At 40.2% G+C, this 18,538-nt stretch overlaps 1 protein-coding gene across 4 annotated transcripts in view; it reads left to right on the forward strand.

Annotated features, from left to right (window-relative positions):
- The first annotated feature begins 2,919 nt into the window (after positions 1-2,919).
- Positions 2,920-18,538, forward strand: part of LOC115772162 (DNA (cytosine-5)-methyltransferase 3A-like) — a 45,329-nt gene continuing 29,710 nt past the window's right edge. For all 4 annotated transcript variants that reach the window (XM_030718150.1, XM_030718151.1, XM_030718152.1 and 1 more), the window contains exons 1-4: positions 2,920-3,050; positions 4,238-4,449; positions 8,282-8,386; positions 12,743-13,070. In XM_030718150.1, the coding sequence (XP_030574010.1) occupies positions 4,375-4,449; positions 8,282-8,386; positions 12,743-13,070 (508 nt within the window). In that variant the 5' untranslated portion in view covers positions 2,920-3,050; positions 4,238-4,374. The remainder of the gene's footprint in view (positions 3,051-4,237; positions 4,450-8,281; positions 8,387-12,742; positions 13,071-18,538) is intronic.

Here is an 18,538-nt window from a genome sequence, read left to right on the forward strand (position 1 = left end):
GTCACTGCTTGTTTTTCCATACAGATCTTTCCAACTTTTCTCTTTGTCATTTAGTCATGCTAACAAAACAAAGAAACTAAAAAACCCAGCAAAAAAAACAAAAACAAAAACATGTTAAGCCCACCAAAATCTAAATCAAAAACCATGTGACCTTTTTCCTGATGCTTCAGGCACAGATCATATTGAAAACAACCATGTGGCTGAGATGAGGTCAGGACACTGTGACCTCTCAGCATCCTCCTCTGGGGGTTTCCACGAATAGACAGAGGATATCCACCAGCCAGCAGCACACTGCCTATGTCTGTAGGTCATGTGCCATCGTCTTGCTGCTGGTGTCCTCAGATGAACCACAGTGCCACTGACTTTATGAGAAAGAGGAGCCACTGTTGCTTCCAGCTCAGCGAACCACAACCAACCAATATGCACACATTTCCTCTCTTCCCAACTGCCCCTGAAAAGCCTTCAACCTGCCCCACAGGGATTTGTCTGGTGAGCATTTAGCCTTCCAATCTGGCATCAGGTGTCTCCGTCTAGTGGGCATGCATGGGATAGATGTTGATTGTACTAGTGAGGTAATAAAATGCGGGCTATAGTCCCACAAAAAGTTTGATATACTGTATTTGCATATTTAAATCCAAATAAATGCTTAATTAAGTAAATCCAGAACCATTTTGGGTTTGGCTGACACATTTGCTTGATGAACATCACAGTTTTTTTTTTTTGGATTTTTTTTTAAAATCTTGACTCAGACCTTTGTTCAGCTCCTCTTTTATGTTTTGGTTTGCCATCTTAATAAATCTGACTAATGGACTCTTTACTGCCATATAAAGGATGCTAACTGTTCCCAGAGGGCAAATTAAAAAAGGACTTAGAAGTTACTGAGTAAGAGTGGGAAAACAGCTTAGATACAGGACTTCTATATAATGTTAATCTTTTTAATATTGTGCACTGTTTTTGGTCGAGCCTTAAAAGCTCATCATGAATCATCCTGCTCTTACATCTCTAAACTTCTTTTTATTTCTTTTTGTTTTAATGTTCTGGGGGTTTTTTTATTTGCATTTAGAAGCTTTTAAAAAGTCTACATTAATGCATAATGTAGACGACTTTAAATTGCCTTTGTGTAAGTAAACTTTCTTTGCTTGTATTGTTCCCAAATGAAGGAAACTTACCAAATCTTTTTCACAGCATATAGTTTTGATTTGTCATAGCCCCCACTCCAGCACTTACTGGATCACAGTGAAACTTTAAACATTATTATTAGTCCCAACTGTGTTTGGCATGTTGAACTGTCTGTTCTATAAAACCGTCAATTGGAAAAAGATGGGAGGACACTGTATCTGTCCCTGATTAGATACTTAAGGTGTCACAGGAACCAATTAATACACAGAAGAAAAAATCTAGGACAAAAAAATAATGACAAAGAAATCATAAGTGTATAAATTTAACTAACACATCTGCACCTACACAAACTACATGAGCTAAATGGTAATTTTACACTGTATAAATATGTGACAAGGTGAGGCATAAAAAAGAGTCTGCATCAGCGTCATGAAGTAAAATGCATATTGCAGTGTAATTAAAATAAGTATAGATGTGACAGGTTTTACTTCACCAGGCCCCAAATCTGGCCTGAGGAATTGACTAATTACATGGCTGCTTGAGGCCCCACAGCCACCAGGGGGCCCATAAATGAATCAAAATAAAAACTAGGAAGTCTTTTCAGGGTCCTGTGTGTGTGCTGGTCATTATTTTGCATTACATGGATATTTAAACACATTTGAACAGGTTAAAGTTTTACTGAATAGACTAAGGTTTAATCTAATAATTCGCTTTGTGTGTTTCAACTGTTCTAATTGTAGGTAATAGCAATTCCACCAATGCAATGATCATTTTTAAACAGAAATGTTATGACTGTGATTAAAATACCTTATATGCTTGGTTGTGTCACATGTTTTAACTTAGTATCTGTGCATTTTGACACATTTCAGAACTTATCTTGCAAATTTTGTTAGTGCCTCACTTTAAATGCTACTGATGGTATCTTTTAATCATCAGCTTCAGTTTTTCACATGTGGGATTTGGACGGTCGTTTGACTGCAATGCACAGAATGAGATGGGACTATATATATATATATATATATATATATATATATAAAGGCCCAAAACTGCCCAGGACTGGTTGTGCCTGCAAGTGCATGTAATCATTTGGCACAGGCACACAGACACTCTCTAAGGGGCAGTTGTGAAAATGTGGTTTGGTTTACTGCTTATTTTTACCCTAAGGTCACATCAGTAGGGCCAACCAGAGCAGCACTTAGGGGACATCTGGGCCATTAAAATGTCTCTGGTGTAAAATCAGTTTTGAAACTAAGCATAGCATTGTTCCAACTGTGCATCAATGTGTAGAACAGTAAATAAAATTATAGAGGTATCCCTGCAGCTTTGTGGTCTGAGATGCATACAGCCCCCAGCCTGAGATCTGTTTTGCTTCTCGGGATTCCCCCTTCACCTGTCTCATGTACAAGTATAGGGTAAAAGTCAGAGTTATTAGAGTTTTGCATTTCCTATTTAGCTTTTATTTTTAAGTCCGTTTAGGAGGTTTGCACGTTTTAGTTTAGTTTTTATTCTTTGAAAATATTCAGTTTTACTCTAGTGTTTATTAGTTTCAGTGTTCAGCTTTAACAACACTTTCTAAAAACACTTGACTCTCAGTCATGCAGATATCACGACTCTCAATAAAGGCATTCACCAAATTGTTGTTTACTTAACTATAATAACCTTAAAGTAAAGGCTCAAAATAAATCAATAAATGCATCCTAAATGTTTTGGGGAAACATATCAAATAACATGTAGATATGGTGGTGATAGGACTGTCTCTAGGACCCAGTGGAAGCAGGCCGCCCGTATGCACTCTGTAGGCCCCTGCAGAAATCGGCGCATCTGGAAGCGAACTGGCCGGCTGGGGAGGTGGAGGACGGGGAGAGAAGAGGAAGGAGGCTCCGGGAGCAAGCGAGACAAAAAGGGTCAGGCCTGGGACTTGGGAAAACCGGGTAACGAACACACAGCGATTCAGGCATGTAAATTCGTTTAACCCGCCACTAGCAACCGCGCAGGAAGGGTAACCTTTATGTGAACAAAAACGTGAAGGCGGAAGGCACTCGATGGAAATGGGGAAATAGCGATTTAGGGTTCGCTTTTTTTTTGCAGATGTGCTGATTGGACATCGAGATGTGAACTTGACCGGATTTACAGCACGGAACCAGCATCGCGGCTCTTCAAAGCACTGGCCTCATTAAAGGAAATAACGGGGGGGTTATCCTTCAGTGTCTGTGGCCTGTAAAAGATTCACAATCCCCAGGGTCATATTGCAGACTTCCCCTCATGCAAAAGACGTATAAAACTTTGCCATTTTTTAACGCATAGCCAGTTGAATAATATATGCACATCAGTCGATCGCAGTAGTGTAAGCGTGTGGCCTGATTGCAGGCTGATGGCATGGAAATGCGCTGACACTGAATGCCTGTGTGGCCTTATAATAAATTATTTTTCAACATTAACACGTTCTGGTTGTTGCCTGCATTTATTATTTTTTTTTTCACGAGCGAGGACTTAAATCCGGCAGCCCCGTTAAATGTTTTAAATGAATCACAACTGAGTGTCATCAGTGTCGTTTTAACGCTTAGAGGAAATTTAACACATTCTGAATGAATATAGATTTATGGGGGGTTTTGTTGTAAATTTCCACGAGTGCAACATTGTAACTGAGGCTTCGCTTTGCGCGCATGGCAGACCGCTGGAGTAACTTTAACCCAGACTCTCACGATGAACATGAAATATTAATGATTTATTTATTTTTAATGTGCCCACAAAAATACAAGCATCTCTGTATTTATTTTTGGAATATTTTTCAGGCTGTTGGTCGCACAGTAGCACTCAGTTCATATCGACTGCTGCGCAACACACATGTGGTGTAAAGGGGCCTTTAGGCTATAGTGGCCATACGTATCTATAGAAGCCTGTGCGGGTCCTATAGCTACATGACGTGCGCTCAGTATAAAGAAAGCTGATACTCGGGAGCAAGCAACTAAATTTTTAGGAAAAATACACATAACATGTCACGAAATTACGTAGTTTGCGTGAAAATCTGCTTAACCATAAAGAATCAGAACAGTAAAGAAAAACTTGGTGAACAATCTTACCGTTGCTTTTCTTTTCTTTTTTCCTTCCTAATTTCTAGGAGAGCAGGAAGAAGAGGAAGGGATCATCTCTCATTTGTTTATTTTTTTTTAACCCTTTGAGTTCATTTTAACTTGAAACGGCCCTCATCTACATTACCCATCATCAGACATTACCCATAAGCCCATAAGACTCTTAATGATGCCGTCCAACACTGTAAGCAACACCACCACTGCATTCAAAGACTTTGCTGATTCACCTGGAAACACAATGGTAAGAAACACGTGTGTGTAATATTAACAAAAATGCTTCACTTGACATATTGCTGAACTTCACTCATGATTTAGCGATTTCATAGAGCTCAGAAGGGTTTTTGAATCACTTGATTTGAGCTCAAGATTGATTTGGATTTGGTCGTCCATCACTGCAAAGTGCTTTTTTTTTTTTTAAATGTCCTCAGGAGGACTGATTTAAAAGGAGATTATTCACTCCTGAGCTCATCCTGCAGTGATGTAGTACACTCTCCCTGTTTGTATTTTCATATGATCTGGGCAAGGAGTATGTGCATATGTGAACTACATTTTTTATGGTTTTATGACTATGCTGTTACACAGTTAAAACCTTAAAAATGAGAGGAATTTGGTTGGATTGGTTTGTACAGTCGCTTCAGGCCAAAAGCGAATTCAGATCTTCCTCAATTTTATGATTAGCGTTAAACATTAAGCCACACTCACTGATCTGTGCAATCCAAATGATTGCTGGAGTAGACTTGACTGCAATGAATACCTCTGTTCACTGAAGAAACTGTCAAATTTTCACTCTAGAATTCAACAGCACTTGACGTGCCTTGTCACCTTTCACGATGCAGGCACACTCATAATGTGTATCTGCAGCATCACCTCTGTGGCAGTGATAGTAGCATCACTGAAGAGGCTGTTGCAAGGTGCAGCTGTATTCTGTGACATTTACTGTTGTAATGGTGCTTGGTGACGTGGGCGTTGGCTGGTGTAGGTTGAGTTGGAGCTGGAATGGCTCGACAGCTCTTTTGCTGGGGGGATCTGTCCTCTTCTTCTGTGTTCCCATTACACAGTACTGCCCTTAGTCTTGTTGCCTGGCAACAGACATTGCCTTAAATAACTGGCTACCCAGACGGAAATAGTGCAGAGATATTGACAATGTAGTAGGGTTCACTCCAGGCAACAACAAATTATATTTCAGGCTTTTCTGTTGTTTTTCTCAGAAAATATTAGGGTGAAGCTGAGTGTGAAAATGGTGTGTTGTTCTCACTCGGTGTGCCTGAGCTCTCTAACAGAGAACTGGAGGAGTGGTGTGGTGTGGTGTGGGCTGTCCCTGCAGAGATAGCCAGGCACCACTGAATTGTGTCATCCATGTAAGTGGTTCCCAAATGAGCCTGCACACCAGGCTGCACTCAAAATGTGCTATTATCTATGCAAATTCTGCCGCCTTGGTAGGGAAAAACCGAAGCACCACGCACTCTATTAGTGATCGCACAATGGACTGGAACCATCAGCAAAACACATTCTTGCACAAAAAGGTTTCAAATCTACACGTAAAAGAGTCATTTAAATGCTTATCTCCAACAAGAATGCTATAATTTTCACTTATTTTTGAATCATTTCTACCAGTTATAACCCTCTGCCAATCAATCAGAGCATCATTTACCCTGATTATATCTATTTCTTTATGCAAATTAGTTCATCTCCCAGGAGCATTGACGGCTGTGGTAAACATTTCGAGGGCGCAACGTGGCCAGACAGTTGAAATTACTGCCTATATTTATTAAAACCCTTGACCTTAAATTATTCAGTAGCCCTTGAAAGATTTTTTTCCATGTCAGTATTTCTTCAGCACAGAATCTGATGAGTCAGAGTGTAACACTAGACTCAAACCCAGAATGTCACAACTACCGGGTTCCTCGTTAAAGATGCTCAATCACAAGGGCTCCTGCAAAATCTCACTTTGCCAGTCTGCAAGTGTTTCTAATTGTCAAAGGGCAGAACAGCTGACATAAAATTGTTTCCTTTTTTCATCATTTAAAATTTCTGAGAAATTTAAGGACATCTTGTTCATTTTGGTTCAACGTGTGAGGTTAATTCTGGACTTTTGAGACAGCACTTGAAAGAATAATTAACCTCAAGGCCCAGTTAGTAGCTTGTAATCTTTTCCCTTAAATCAAGAACCCTCGGCCCCTAAGTGTTTAAATTTGAACATTTAATTGACTGTTGACCCCCCCCCTAGTGCTGATTTAAAAAAAAAAAAAAATTAATTGGACCTGGTGCTGAATGAACCCTGTGTCCTCATTTCCTGTTTTAAAAGTCCAGAATAAATTTGGAGACTAGACTGTAATCTAAAACATAAATGTAGCCCCAGAGTGCAAAGCTAGATAAAATCATGCAGTATATATAAAAGATGTGCATATGCAGTGTGAATGATCAAGTGAAGGGTAAGTGGACTGCTATTTATATGATGCTTTTCTACTCAAGTTAAGCATTCAAAGTGCTTTCTTACTACAAGCCTCATTCACCCCTTTACTCACACATTCACACAAGTGCTTTTTCTTTGCCTACGCACTTATAACCTAATGTTCACACACTTACACTCCAATGAATGCAACTGAGGGTTCAATATCTTGCCCAAGGATACTTCACCATGCAGGTTGGAGGAGCCATGGATCGAACCTTCCAATTAGTAGGCGGCCCGCTCTGCCTCCAGAGCCACAGCCACCACCCCCTCCCAAATATAGGACACTATACAGTTACAACTTGTCAGCGGCAAATCCAAAGGATTTGTGAGTCACTAAACAAACCATACACAGAGCCGACCAGGCTCTATCCGAGAACGTGCTGCAGTGGTGTTTTCAAGTGCAGAAAAGCAGGCATTGCATTGCACTCCTGGTATTGCTAATGATGGCGCTACGTTGTTGATGGAACGTGGTCAATGTGGGTATGACATCATTTTTGACATCATATGTGCAGTTTGATAGTTAAAGGGATATAAATACATCACAATGAGTTCAGAACCTGCATAGCGCAGTAATTCTGTATCAAATTGAAATAAACTAAATCAAACGTAGTTTTAAGTTGCACTTTTGATTTATTTCCAGATTATTTTGAAAGAAATGTCTTTAAGACGACAAATTAACTGCATGTGTGCACTGGACAGTGGTGTTACTCTAGTTTGCTTCCTGTTGAAATTGTTAAAAAATATTCTGTCCTACTTTACCTCCATAATTCAGTCACTGTTATTGCTAGATCTAACTCCACCCATCATATAAAGACAAAGGCATGTACTATCTCATAGTAATGTTTTCCTATCTTGTACTGCACCACCTCACCAGAGCTTAAAATAAATACACTTACCAACATGTCAGTAGAGGGACTTAGTTGCAGAATGTCTACAGTGCAGAGACCCCATTTATCTTTGAGGGAATCTCACATTCAATACTGAAGGAATTTAATAAGGACCCAGCCCTCCACCCCCTACTGCAGCTGTCAGGAATGGCCTTGCAGTCTCATTTGCATTCAAACCTGGTGCTGGTGGTTCTATTCAGTCAATATTGAAGCTCAAAGCATCTACATTAGGATCATCTTTTCTCCCATCAACCCCAGGGGTACATGGTGATGGCAGACATGGGGCTTTGTTCACGGGGGTAGACAGTTTTATTAATCAAAGGGAAATTGCAGCAGGGGGAGGTGGGGGCCGGTCTATGTCTTTGTAACAGTGTCAAGAGGGAATTGTCTGAGGAAGGTCAGCGCTGCATCCACAGAGCTTTCACTTCAGCCTAGTTCAAAGGAATGTGTCATTCAATTTCTATCTGTCTCATTGTCCACTCAGCCAAAGACACTGGAGGACCTGCTGCAGTCCTCCCAAATGTTCAAGTGTTTCACTCTAGTGCAGTTTTGTGTGTGTCCTGCAGATCTAGTATCACTTCTCCTTCATCTCTGGTGGACGTGAAACTGCCATCTAAATTATTGTCCACAAATATCCACAAATTTAATCCTTCACTGCAATGTGTGACATGTATCTTTACCCAAACACCTGCAGATACTTTGTCTAAATCATGGCGTGCTCTTTTTCTTGACAGGGTGAGAGAACAATACCGGACCGAGAACTGATGGAGGAGAAGTCACCTAAAAGTAGTGCCTCTTGCAAAGCTGGCAAGCCTGGAAGAAAACGCAAGCAGTTTCCAGTGAGTGTTGACTTAACATGTCTACACAAATTACATTTGTCCATCCCTGCATACTTGTTTTGCAGTGATTAGTTCTGATTCAGCAAACCTAAAAATGGGATTAGAAAAATATTTGCAGATGATGTGCCAGAGGGTTTATGTCCGTATGTTTAAGGCAGCCTAGAGGTAGTATTAATATAGTAACGCTCTACTCAGAATCAAGGCACCTTAGAAAGTGTTTTCACAGCTGTGGGGAGTTGACCACATGTGCCAAATGCTCAAATGTTCACCGTTGCTGTTGTTGTAATTCATCTCTGAGCGAGACAGCCACTCCACTTTGTCGCATATCGGGCGCCTCGCTGACTTACATCATTTCCTGTCTTCAGTGTCAACTGTCAAAAGAAAAAAAAATCGCAAAGAAATAAATTTAGAACTCAAAAGAGGTACTTTAAACTCCCAAGTTGTCCAAACATGTCTGAAGGCTGCAGTTTTGAAATAATCAGCCACAGAACTGAAACCACTGCACTGAAACCCTTTTCTGAACAGGAGAAGGAAAGATATTTGCCTTCTCACCTCTACATACTGTAGCTGGCCAATCATTGATCACAGATCGTTGGTTTCAGAAAATTCAGCCCCGTTTGACGTTCTGACCTGCTAAAAATAATTACGTGTGCGATTCCCACTTGGCGATATTCAGTCTCATTCACTGGTATAAGCTGATGTACCATGTGAATCTCATCAGCGCTCTCAAGCTCCAGAAAGAGTATAATGGTGTAAATGCCTGTGAGGAAAGCTCATCTAAAAATGTCATGTTACTTTGTTCCTATTATCCTAGTTTGAATCATTATCACATCTTCCCCTCGCAGGGTTTTTTGCCCCATCGTCAGGTAATCATTTTTCTGTATGCCACATTGTTTTAGGCATGTACTAGCCATGCACTACAGCCCATGTAGGCTATAATACAAGTTCCGAGACCGTGAATGGTAAAAGCTCATGTTTGGTCTTCAAGAAATATATCTATCTTCCCACATGGCACTTAAAAGCAGTTTCAGTAGAAAAACAAGTGTTTTTTTAGCCTTCAGAAATCTGTTAACCTGTAAGACAAATCATGTACTTCTTTGTACTCATGAATAAATATTGCATAGTCTTGAGCCTTGTTTCTAAGATACACACATGCACTACACTAACACCATTTGCAATCTGTTTGTGATGTTTTCTGTAGTTAAAAGCCCTGATTTAATAATGACTCTTGGGCCAACATGTTTCTGGGTATTTTTTTTTTCCCTGAGATGTTTATCATTTGCATAAGCTTCTGTTTAAAATCATCTTAATTAACTCTAACAGTGCAGTTCAACAAACCAAAAAAAAAAAAAAGGGGATTAGACAAATATTTACAGATAATATATTGTTAGAAGGGATGTGCCGGAGGGTTTTGTCTTCCTGTATTTAAAGCATTTGAGGGGTAGCGTCAATAACTGATTAAGAAAATCTGTACTCAGAATCAGGGCAGCTCTGTGAGTGTTTTCATAGCTGTGGGGGATCACATGTACCAGGCGCTCTGTTCAAAAAGATGTTTCACAGTTGTTGCTATTCTCTGAATAAGAGAAACACTCCCAATGTCTAATCGGGCAACTCTTTTAAAAAGAGGCTGACGTGGAACATTGGTCTAACATTTTATTTTACGTGCAGATGATCAAAAGTCAAGTAAAAACAGAAGGTAAATGATGGAAAAGCTAGTATAACCAAGCCTCCACCCCTCTTTGTATGTTGCTTTAACCCGCATGGACAAAGGCAATCAAGCACCTAGCCATGTTTACACACATTTGTGAAACGAATATGTCGTTCTAAAGAGCTCAGTGAACTCGAGCACGGTGCTGTAATAGGATGCAGTTGGTGAAATTTCTTCCCTCTGAGATATTCCAGAGTTCTGTCATTAACAACAGTTTCATTTAAGAGATAATTTACATATATTTGCTTTTTTCCAGGAGTTTAGTGACATTACCAATAAACTACATAAAGTAAATATGAAACTAGATTCATCAGCCTGTTAGCTTAGCATAGGAGTAGCTGTACACAAAGAACCATTTATATTTAGACTGTAGTTTATGTATGGATTAAGCGAGGCATGAGAGAGTGATCAATCTTCTCATCTACTGTAACACTTGGCAGGAACATGAATGAACAGGTTTAATCCTTTAGAAAACCTGTCTGAACAAAGTAACATGACTAAGCTCTTTTTTCAGGGCACTCAGCTTCTTTATTACTGCACCGCACTATTTTCAGTTAAGTCGATTGTGTTCCGTTGTTTTAGGCTTACACACACAAAAACAGCCTGCAAAAATTTGCCTGTTGCTTGTTTAAGCTGTTGACTGTTGAAAAATGCCCATAAACATTTTAAAAATTTCCATATAGCCAACTTTCTAGAAACAAAAGATGTTCAGTTAATGGTAATAACACAAAGAAAAGCGGCAAATCCATTTAGTCTGGTAACATTTTCAGTTGAAGTTACTAATAACTTTTCAGCCAGTGTAATGATTTATCAGCTCATATTTTCAGTATTTAATTTCAATTTCGATGTGTTTGTAGGAAACGCTTTTAATAATGATATTATTCATGCACATGGTTACACGAGGGTGTGTAAATGTAATGTTGTAGCAGTAAGCTGGATTAGTTAGTTAGTGTTTTGTTTTTGACCTCTGTCTGAGCTGCCTGATTTACCAGCTTTGACCTTTGACCTTTGACATGTAGTTCACTGTGTCACTAATCTGTTGCATAATTCTTTCACTGTCAGTTGTGTGCTGCTAGTATGCATGTGTGTCTGAGGATACTGCTGAGTTTTTTTTGGGTGTTTGGCTTTCTGTTTGCTTGCTTTTTGTGCGTGTGTGTGTGTATGTTTTTGTTTACCTAGACCCCCCCCACACACACACACACACAGACACACACACACACTGCAGCCTCTTTCTGTAGTAGTGAACTGAGTCAGAATATTAATAATGTCTGAGCTCTGGGTTGTTTTCATTCATCGTGTCAAGCAGATTTACTGGAGAGCTGTTCTTTGTAGGAGTGCAATTGTTCAGTTTACAGTTAATTTGTTCTCAGTTACTACAATGATGAAGTCATTTAGAGCTCTGCGGCCTCTGAAGAATGCTTTGAAACCAACTTTGGCTTGCTGTAGATTTGTTTTATGATTCACAGCAACTTCCACACTAGCATTTTTTTTTCTTTTGGCATGTCTGCTACTCAGAGTTTGCATTGCATCCATTACACATTACACATTAAAACTTGATTTAAGTTTTGTTTGCTTATTCAGTTGGTAAGAATCAGATCAGAGATTTGATCCTTTGGCTCCCTGCACAGGATCTTTGTTAAATATCATCAGATGACAGACATATGCCTCCTGAGGCATTGCTGTCAGCCTTCCTTAAATGCAACCTACCTGCAGAAAACTGCTTCAGAGTTGCTCTCGCAACTGCTGACAGTCTGATCTCACAAGACATGCTCCACTTTCTGCTCTCAGTGACCCTGTTGTGGGATTGTCTCATTAACTGTGTTTTTACAGCTATTTTTAGGTAGCAGCAGAGACACTTTCACATTTCTTCTAACACTTAGAAGTTTTCTAGGTCTTCTAAGACAGTCTGTGCGGTTTTTTTTAAGGATTAACAACTGAATTCCTGCCACTGATACTTTAGGTCAGCTCTCTTTGAATTTAGTCCTCTTTAGAGAATGAAATACTTGACTGGGCGTTCCAAACTGGCCAGAGAGAAAGCCCTCCCATTGTCAAACAGCCAACATTCTCAACATATTTCCATGGTGCTGTAATGATGAATACATGACTATAAAAAGTGCACTAGTGTACCTGATGAACTGTAATGCAATCCCTTCCCTTCTTGCATGTCAGTGGCTGTACGGCAAATTTCCTGGTACTGAACGGAGCTGAATGGGAAATACCATAATTCACTGATTAATACGTGCAGAGTTGAGCTTCATGTTTGATTCTGTCCAGATAGAGCTGAGGAAATTTAATTAGGCTTGTCTAATATGAAAGAGATGAATGCTTTAATTCACATTCTCTTTGAAAAAGCCCATTTAGCCAATCCTGAAAAGTGCTTATCCTCACACTGTTAGTGCCAACTGTTTTATTGTGGTTTGTTCAGGTGACCTTTTTTTCAAGCGCACTGGATGATTTGTTGTAAATCCTGAAAGGTTTTGTTTATCTCACAGCCAGCTATCTAGTCATATTTCATGACTGCTGAGGCACAACCCTGTTGTACACTTCAAAACATCAATTTGTAGCATACTGCTACAGCTGTAAGAATCCTTAAGGATGATCGATCATCAGGATGTTAACATTTCAACCTCCTCCTTCCCTTCCTGCAGGTTGAGAGCTGCGGCTCTTTTAAAGACAGTGTGAGTGTGGGCCACAATTATGCTGTGGTAGGTAGGTCGTCCATGGCACAGGTCCTCAATGGAGACGTGATGCCCGATGCCTGCTTCCCAAAACAGGAGAAGAGGGAAGTGGAGAACGGGATTCCCAGAGACCCTTCCTCCTGCTGGGCGGAGGACAGCTCCCAGAGTCTGAGTCCTTCCCAAGAGAACGGATTCCTGCCCAGCCGGGAAGAGCAGGACTTGGAGAAAGACAGGGATGACAGCCTGATGACGCCACGCAAAAAACGAGGGAGGCGGAAACTGGAGCGCCCAACGAAATGTAAGGTTTTTTCACTATCTTTTGATCAGCTCCGTGTGGCTCCGGAAGGAAAGTCATGTGCGTGTGACAAGTACAAGATGTTGAGTAATGAACTGTAAATGGATGTCAGACTAAGTGGGTCAGCTCCACACATGGAGTAATGGAACTGATGCTGCCAGGATTAGTAACACTAGGCTGGAAGAGTTGCCTTCATGCTGCTGCACAGTCTGCAAACCAAATCAGTGATCATGTTTGTACTGTTACCATTTATGCTAGACACAGTATACAGAATGTTATGCTTGTGTACTTATTTTGTCTCAGCATGGGCCACCAAATGCTTTCAGTATGCACAAGCAGTTGACATTTAAAAGCTCATCATGCACCATATGACCAATATGAAACTGGAGCTGTAATAAAAAAGAAAGGAAGAATTACCAAATAATGTAGTGAAAATGAAAGTGGATCATTTTACATTTATTACGTTATCCTGTAAGTTAATTACAGCGTGCCATTTTAGTAGGATACAAAAGAATACAAATTTAATTTAAAAGGATTTGATTCATCGAGCAGTGCGTCAAAACATCAGAATGCAGACTGCATGTACCAGCAGCTCTGACGGTATGAATTCACAAAAAAGAAAACACCTTATTAAAAATTTAGGGAAAATGTCCAGATGTTTAGCTTTTTAATAAGACAAGAACAGGCTCTGATCCCAGTGTGCAGTTTTAGATTAAGGGAGCAATTAATTATTAATCATTTTTTCTAATCATTTTTCCATGCACAAAACGTTTCTGCTTCCAGCTCCACGAGTGTGAATGTTTGCTGTGTTTACTGGACTTTGGGAGGTACCACTTAGCAGACAAAACGATTAGGGCGTGTAATTTATTACCCTAATTATGTTCATTTTCCAAATAAGGTCACATTAACAGTTAAAATGACAGGGATTAAATCATTTTCAATGGGGAGATGCAAGGAAATTAGGACAAAAAGAAATACCATTTATGTCATACTGCAGAGTGCCTCAAATATTTATTTTTCCTGAAATAATTATGAGAAATACAATGTGTTTTGCAGCCTTATAATAAATCTGCATAGATACGATTTTAGTTTTGTTCCACTAAATCAACACCAGTTGCAGTACAGCAGGAGATAACACAAGCATTAAAGGTGATGTGAATCAGTAGGGCATTGTTGTGAGAAAATACTGCTGACGGGTAGGTTTTAGGCCAAGATGGAGATTAACCATATCACTTAGCCCCCCAACACACAGCACGCATGCACTCCATTTTTTGTCCTATCGCTCACTCAGCCACGTGCCTCTCCTGCCCCGCTCTCAGCCACAGACACACTGGCTATGACCTTGATGAGGAGTGCAATAAATAAATCAAGGGGAGGAGCAACTTCTCTCCTGGCAACGGGCCTCCGTTGGGAGCTGGCGGGTCTCTGTTGTGGCCACCTCCCCGTCGGGGGTCCTGCCAGGTGGATGGCGTTGTGCCCAGAGCTCTTTACAAACTAAGTCTGCACTCTGTATACACCTGATCTGTGCTTCTAGGATCTGTTATTTCACTTCCAAGCAAAAGACAGGAATATCAATGTTGGCTGCAGGTGTAAAAGGCTGAGTTCTTAAGGCTGGCTCTAGTGCTGCTCACTATTAGCATGGGACACAGATGGCATGGAAATCTGAATTCCACATTTCTACCTTGATGATGGTAATTTTGTGATAAATAATAAAAGTGTTTAAAGCCATCCATCCTTTTTCTTCCTCTTATTCAATTCACGGTCATGGGACCTGGAGCCTGTCCCATCTGCCATAGGGCAAGAGGCAGGGTACACCCTGGACAGGTCCCCAATTTGCTGCAGGGCTAACACAGAGAGACAATTCAATTCAATTCCATTTTATTTGTATGGTGCCAAATCACGACAACAGTCGCCTCAAGGCGCTTTATATTTTAAGGTATAGACCCTACATTAAGACCCTACATTAATAGAGAGCAAACCCCAAAAATCAGACGACTCCCCTATAAGCAAGCACTTGGCGACTGTGGGAAGGAAAAACCCTCTTTTAACAGGAAGAAATCTCCAGCGGAACCAGACTCAGGGAGGGGCAGCCATCTGCTGCAACCGGTTGGGGGTGAGAGGAAAGAAAAAACAGCAGAGGGAAATAGAACAAAAGACTCACTGAGGAAGAGACAGACAACCACTCACATCCACAGCTGATTTAGTATCACCAATTAACCCAGAACGTGCAAACTCCACATAGAAAGGTCTCGGCCTGGATTCAAACCCAGGACCATCTTGCTGTGAGGTGACAGTGCTAACCACTGCGCCACTGTGTCACCTAAGATGATCATTTTTGCTACAAAAAAAAAACAGGTTTAAAAAGTGTTACATTTAACAAGAAAAATTTGAGCAACAACATCTTAGGTTTTAAAAGTGAAGAAGAAAAACAGCATCCACTTAACATTCAAATAAGCCAATTTAATCAAGTGACTTTAAAAAAAATTAATTGACTGTAGCTAATTTTTTTCTAACAAAGTGTGAACATGTTAATTTTTTCTGTAAGGGTGGGAAGTTTAACATTTTATGGCAAATTTATGGTACTCGGGTTGTGTCCGTTTGTGTAGATATTTGCCTATGCAGAGGGGTATGGAAGCTAAGTAAACATGCTGGCCTGCAGTCCTCCAAAAAACCCGTAAAGCTGCAAACGTCAAATGCTGCTTGGTTGCAAAGTGGGCCAAAACACAAGAAAGAGAGTGACAGCTAAGTTCACAATATATAAAAATATCAACGATTAAAAATACAGCACGAAAAGCTCATATGGTGGCTGCAGCGGACTATTTTCATTGTTTTTAACACTCATTTTCCCTTTAACTCGTTGTATGATATAACTTTGCTCTTCTCAGCAGCTGGCTGAAGGTGCAACAGTGGCATGAGCAGTAGTAACCTGCAGACTGTTTTTTTTATACTGCCCCCTGGTGACAATAAAAAGCTACAAGGGGCCTGACTGCAAAGCTATTCGTAGGCTCTGCGTAGCACCACTGCAGAACCATATTTTCCCCTTTAGTCTTTAGTGATCAACACAGTCTACACCTTTGCTTCATGTTTCAGCCCTGGCAGCGCCTAATTTTTACAAGGAGGCAGGCTATGTAAAGATAAAGTTAATAGGGAGCAAATTAAAAGTAATTAAAGGAGCACTCAACCAGTCCAGCACAAGAAGAATTTTACTGTCAGAGGAAATATTGCTCATGTGCAGTTACTCAAGAAATGATGAACTTGAACTTGAAACCAGTGGAAAGTGTAAATTTAAAACAGTGGTAAGATACACATCGCTACAAAGATTAGTCAAATAATCAGTAATCTATCTATGCGCTACCTCAGAAAATGATCACCAGTTTTGTAAATTCTGCTGCTGACAAATATGCTTGGCATTATTTTTTGAACATGACCACATAAAGAATTAAAGAATCTCTAAAAATTTTAAATGATCGTCAGCACTCTCTGCCATGCTGACCACTTTTAATGAGCCCTCTGCAGTCGTGATCTAGAGTGAAGTGCTAAATGTGTAATAAAAAAAAAAAAAAGGTCACAGCAAAGTTTCACTCACAAGATAAGGCCAACATGTCACCCGCTTTTTCAGACAGAGGAACTAGGTTGTCTGATTAAGCACTGTTAGCCACAAAGTCAAACAAACAGCTTCCATGTTCAGATACTCAGATTAGACGTTTGCAAGCACTCTGCAAGCTCTTCAAAATCTGCACTAGATGGGACATGGCTGCAGGTGTGCATCAGCAGCTACATGTGAGGATACTGCAAAAAGTTTCCTTTAGATGTTAAGAGGGATTTTTTTTGTGCAACATGGAGAAAGGACAGTTACATTAAAAATACATGCAAGGGCATATTAACGCTGTAACTAAACATTTGAAAAGCGTTGCTATATCCTTCTTGGAGAGGAGAGACCTTGGTGGGGGCACTGTGGTCGATCGATAGTCAGCTAAACAGGGTTTCTGTTATCCATCTGGAGGGTACAGGAAGGACTTTAGTTCCAGCAGGAGTTGAACTGAGCTCCAGCAATACTAGAGCTGGAACCCACTCAAACTGGCAAGGTATACTCTCTGTGGGCAACATTAGCCAGCTCCTCATGCAAACCCAGTGACCTTGGCAGTCTGCATGCCTCACCGATTTGTTATATAGTCACTTATTCCTGATGAGGACAAGGAGACGGCTGGGGTGAGGGGGTAGCAAGCTCAGCCACACATGGAACCAACTTGAAGAGGCTGCTAAGAGAGCAGACTATTGTTTGGACAGGTTTGTAGGGTACTTCACTAACAAGCCAGTTTTGGCTGTGCAGAAAACATGCCATCAAAAGTCGTCCTTAACCTCTTAGGACTCAAGTGTTATGATAGTGTTTTGGCTTTAAAACAGCAGATGGTTATGTGTACTCAGGCTGTGTCATCATGCTAATTCAGGCCACAGCTGCTGTAATGATGTGTGTGTACGCTGAGCTGCTGTAATATCACTGAGCCGGGACACTTTTAGAAACACGTGCTTTCATTCAAATTAAACATAGTGAAAGTAATACCTGAGATGTTGGTTTGAGCTTCTGTGATGAAGCTGATTTTGGCTTGCTTATCAATGTTTCTGCTGCCGCTGTGGCTGCAAAACATTTCATAAATCATGAATCAGCGCGGCCAGTCTAGTGTTTCAGTTGGGTGATATCCATGCTCGCAGGCTAACCTCTCACTGCTCTGTTGAACACAGGCAAACAATGCCTTTTAAGAATGAATGACATGCTGTTGTTGGTGTGCACCCCCCCTAGACTTTAAATCATGGCCAAGTTAATGGGAAATCCCAACTGGAGCTTTTACTGTGTTTGAAACATTTTTATTAGACTGCGGTTTCAGTACACATTTCAGCAAATATTTTCAGTACCATTTTTGACAGCTTTACCCTGCTGCTGTACCGCTCACTTATCGTTTCACAACTTCCTCTGTAGAGAGAGGCATTTTCTTTCCTGTGCAAAACACTGGCCTTTCTGGTAGTCTTTAAGAGGTTTGAACTGCAATAATATACCAGTGGTGGATGTAGCATGATGATTTCATGTAATCATCAATATTTTTATAGATTTTTTAAAAGAAGACTAGAATTTACCAATATTAATGTGGGGCTTTGTTGCAATTGTTTTTTTTTTTAATCAAAGGGCCATAAATACACTGGTTAGAGCTTTTCCAATACGAATATTTGCTAATTTGTTGGCAGAAATAGCATCCTAAAAACATTTTTATTAATATATTAGAAACTGGACAGTTAATAGATACTGGGAAAAATGGTTTCTTAGACTGAGTTGCTGACCAGTGAAAACACATCTATCCATGTTTAGTTCTCTGTTTATTAATATGGAAGGACTGCAGTTGTTAGATTGACTCAACCATTTAAAATCTAAAAAAAAATGCTTGAAAGTTTTCTTGGTTACATAGATCTTTATTACTATA

The sequence above is a fragment of the Archocentrus centrarchus genome, chromosome 22, assembly GCF_007364275.1.
Source record: "Archocentrus centrarchus isolate MPI-CPG fArcCen1 chromosome 22, fArcCen1, whole genome shotgun sequence".
Taxonomy (NCBI): domain Eukaryota; kingdom Metazoa; phylum Chordata; class Actinopteri; order Cichliformes; family Cichlidae; genus Archocentrus; species Archocentrus centrarchus.